The 2,894-nt window shown below is 66.3% G+C and overlaps 2 protein-coding genes across 2 annotated transcripts; one reads left to right on the top strand and one right to left on the bottom strand.

Moving 5' to 3' along the window:
- Positions 1-644: 644 nt before the first annotated feature.
- On the bottom strand, positions 645-1,455 carry EMIHUDRAFT_373436 (hypothetical protein; the record flags this gene model as incomplete). Its single annotated transcript, XM_005785995.1, has 1 exon — positions 645-1,455. Exon 1 carries the CDS (start codon positions 1,417-1,419, stop codon positions 646-648), a length of 774 nt encoding a protein of 257 aa, XP_005786052.1. The 5' UTR covers positions 1,420-1,455.
- Positions 1,456-2,099: 644 nt separating this feature from the next.
- On the top strand, positions 2,100-2,880 carry EMIHUDRAFT_373434 (hypothetical protein; the record flags this gene model as incomplete). The annotated part of the gene is made up of 2 exons (XM_005785994.1): positions 2,100-2,498; positions 2,572-2,880. Exons 1-2 carry the CDS (start codon positions 2,148-2,150, stop codon positions 2,878-2,880), a joined length of 660 nt encoding a protein of 219 aa, XP_005786051.1. The 5' UTR covers positions 2,100-2,147.
- Positions 2,881-2,894: the final 14 nt, after the last annotated feature.

The following is a 2,894-nucleotide window of genomic DNA, read 5'->3' as shown; positions in this document are numbered from 1 at the left end:
GGATGGCGCTGTGCGCTGGTCTGTGAGAGGTTGAGGTGCGGAAGCCCTGGAGGCCCTGGGAATGGGGGGACACTACCCGCGGGCCTAGAAGCCCCGCGCGCAGGGGGGTGGGACATTGAGACCGGTCATGAATGAGTGCGCAACACGCATGTTGCGAGCAGCGTTGTTGATGTTTTGCGCGTCGCCACAGACGGCGGCGCGCGAGAGCTGTTGCGAGTGGTGCTGGGCGAAGCCCCGGGCGCTGCCGGAGGCTGTGCCGTAGTCGGTGCGGTCGACGGCGCTCGGGCTGCCGACCTCTTTGGCGAAGTTGTGAAGATGATTCTCTTGGTCGGCGGCGCGATGCCGCCCTGGTTTTCGACGAGACAAATTTTCACACCAGTTCACCACAGAGGCAGCACCACTTGATGAGGCAATTCTTGATCCGGCCGAGGATTTAAAATCTTTTGGAGGATTGCCGCGAAATCGTGGCATACTTCAAAAGTGTGTATCTCGCGCCTTTGCTTGTTGGTCGGGAGCGGGTACGTAGGAATCGACATGTCCTTCGGCACGAAAAAGAAGAACACGCAACCCGGCTAGCACACATATTCGTTTGTGGCAAAGCGAGACGATCGCGAGGCCTCAAGACCGCCAGCGCAGCGACTGTATTCACCCCTCGATCGCCCCGATCGCCTCCGTCACCGCGGCCACGAGCCGCGACGCCTCCCCCTCGCTGCGCGGCCCGTCCCTCCTCCACCTCGCCGCGTCGTGGTGCCTCGCCGCGTTCGCCCAGATGCGCAGCGAGTGCAGCTGCCTCCGCAGCTCGGTCGGCAGGCCGCACTCGCGGTGCCAAAAGTTGATGCGCTCCTCGAAGCCGTCGGGCGCCGCCGCAGAGCGCGAGGCGTACGCAGCGTCGAGGCACGGCATCAGCGTGTTGAAGGCGAGCAGCATGTTGCCCTGGATGCGCGCCTGCGCGTCGCCGCCCGTGCGCATGCCGCGCACCTGCACCGAGAGCGGCGAAGGCTCGTAGCCGGTGGTGCGGGCGGCTGCCGCAGCGGCCTCGTCTCCAGGTGCCGGCGCAGCCTCCTCCACCCCCGCCCCGCCCTGCGCGCCAGACAGCAGCGCCCGGAGAGCTAGCAGCGCCTCGGGCAGCGTGGGCCTCTTGCGCAGGCTGTCGTGGCAGAGGCTCTTCCCGTCCGCCTTGGCGAGGTCCTTGACAGCGCGCGCCGCGTCGGCTGGCCAGCCCGCGGCCACGTCGGCGAGCTTCGCCGCATCGATGTCGGTCCAGTCCTCCTCGAACTCGTCCTCGCACCGGTCGGTGAGCTGCACCTCGGACCGGTTGGTGAGGCAGACGAGGAGGGTGATGCCGATGGCGTAGCCGTCGGTCTTGCTCGAGTACTCGCCCCCCTTGGAGATGGAGGGGCAGAGGTAGCCCGTGGTCATGTAGAGGGCGGTCGAGCGACAGCGGACAGAGGCGTCGACACGAGGTGAAACGATGTTCCCTCCTCCTTTCCTTTCTTCAGACGTCTGTGTTAGTGTGTGGATCTCGCGATGGTTGCTTGCAACTGAAAAGACCTCCAACCAAGCCCTGGGAGGTGGGTGGGAGCCCTCCCCCTACTGTTGGGGCAGATGAGCTCTGTGTCCTGACTTGCCAACAAGACCTGCAATCAGAGAAAGGGGGACTAAGAAACAAGAAGGTCACCTAGCAGACAGTACGCCGACACGAGCACGCCCGTAGGTAGGTAGGTAGGTACGCCCGCACCTGAGACAGCTGTGAAGGCCCGGGGGCCGTGAACGAGCGGGCGCCAAAGAACGGCTGCGTGGAGGGTGAGTGACGTGACGTGTCGAGGTGCAACCGGGTCACTGAAGAAGGGTCGCTGAGTAGAGTCGCCGGGCAGCACGAGCGAATGGGTATCCAAACACCCGCGGCTCTGCTGATCTGCATCGCGGCGCGGTCCGTCAGGACCGTACACGCTACGCCGGAGGTGCAGCGGCGGCGCAGCGGAGCCGGAGGTGCAACCCGCCGGTGGAGGCCGCTCGTGCTCAATGCAAGCCTTTATGCAGGATGGGTCGGCGAGCGATGCCCGGGCCTCACGCGGCGGCCATGCCCGTTTGCGCACATGGTCTCTGCCGCTCAGGAGTCGGCGCTCTCAACGCGTGAGCTCGGTGCGATGGCATGCCCGCACGAGCCTCGGGCCGCTGGACAGAGGTACGAGGCAGCCTCCGAGCCGTTCGAGGCGATGATCCGGAGCAAAGCTGCGGTGGGCAATGCGAATCGGGAGGGCCGGTCTCCCGCATACGAGCGGCTGCACTGGGTCAGCCTCGCGCGCGAGCACGTCTCGCACGTCGTCGCGCGGCCCAAGGTGTGCGAGATTGGCCTCAACACAGGCCACTCGGCGCTGGCTTGGCTGTGTGCGCTCCCGACTGCGACCTACCACTCCTTTGACCTCGTGCGCTTCGACGTGACCCGCGGCGCGATCCCGCTGCTCAACCGATCCTTCCCGGGACGCTTTGAGCTGACGGCCGAGCAGAGACGCGAGCGAGGCAGCGCCAGAGCACACGGCACATGCCCCACGCGCTCTGGGTGTGGAATAGGCTGGCTCGACGCACGAGACCCTGCCCGCGCTGGCGCGCGCCGCCGCTCCGCCATACTGCGACGTCACTTCCATCGACGGCGACCACAGCTACCACGGTGCGCTGCAGGACCTGCGGGACATGCGGAGACTGGCCGCTCCGGGCTCCTTCGTCGTCATGGACGACCTGTGGTGCGCCGCGAGCTGGTGCGGACCGCCCACGAGGGCATGGACCACGGCGATCCACTCCGGGTGGGTGCGGCAGGCGGGGTGTGAGGTGCTCGGCTGCTGCACGGGCTGGTGCTGGGGCACGTGGCTCCTAGATGTCTGAGGAGGAAAGGTATG

Source organism: Emiliania huxleyi (genome assembly GCF_000372725.1).
Source record: "Emiliania huxleyi CCMP1516 chromosome Unknown EMIHUscaffold_1552, whole genome shotgun sequence".
Classification (NCBI taxonomy): domain Eukaryota; phylum Haptophyta; order Isochrysidales; family Noelaerhabdaceae; genus Emiliania; species Emiliania huxleyi.
The sequence above is the reverse complement of the archived record's forward strand: the minus strand, read 5'-3'. Positions and strand labels throughout refer to the sequence as shown.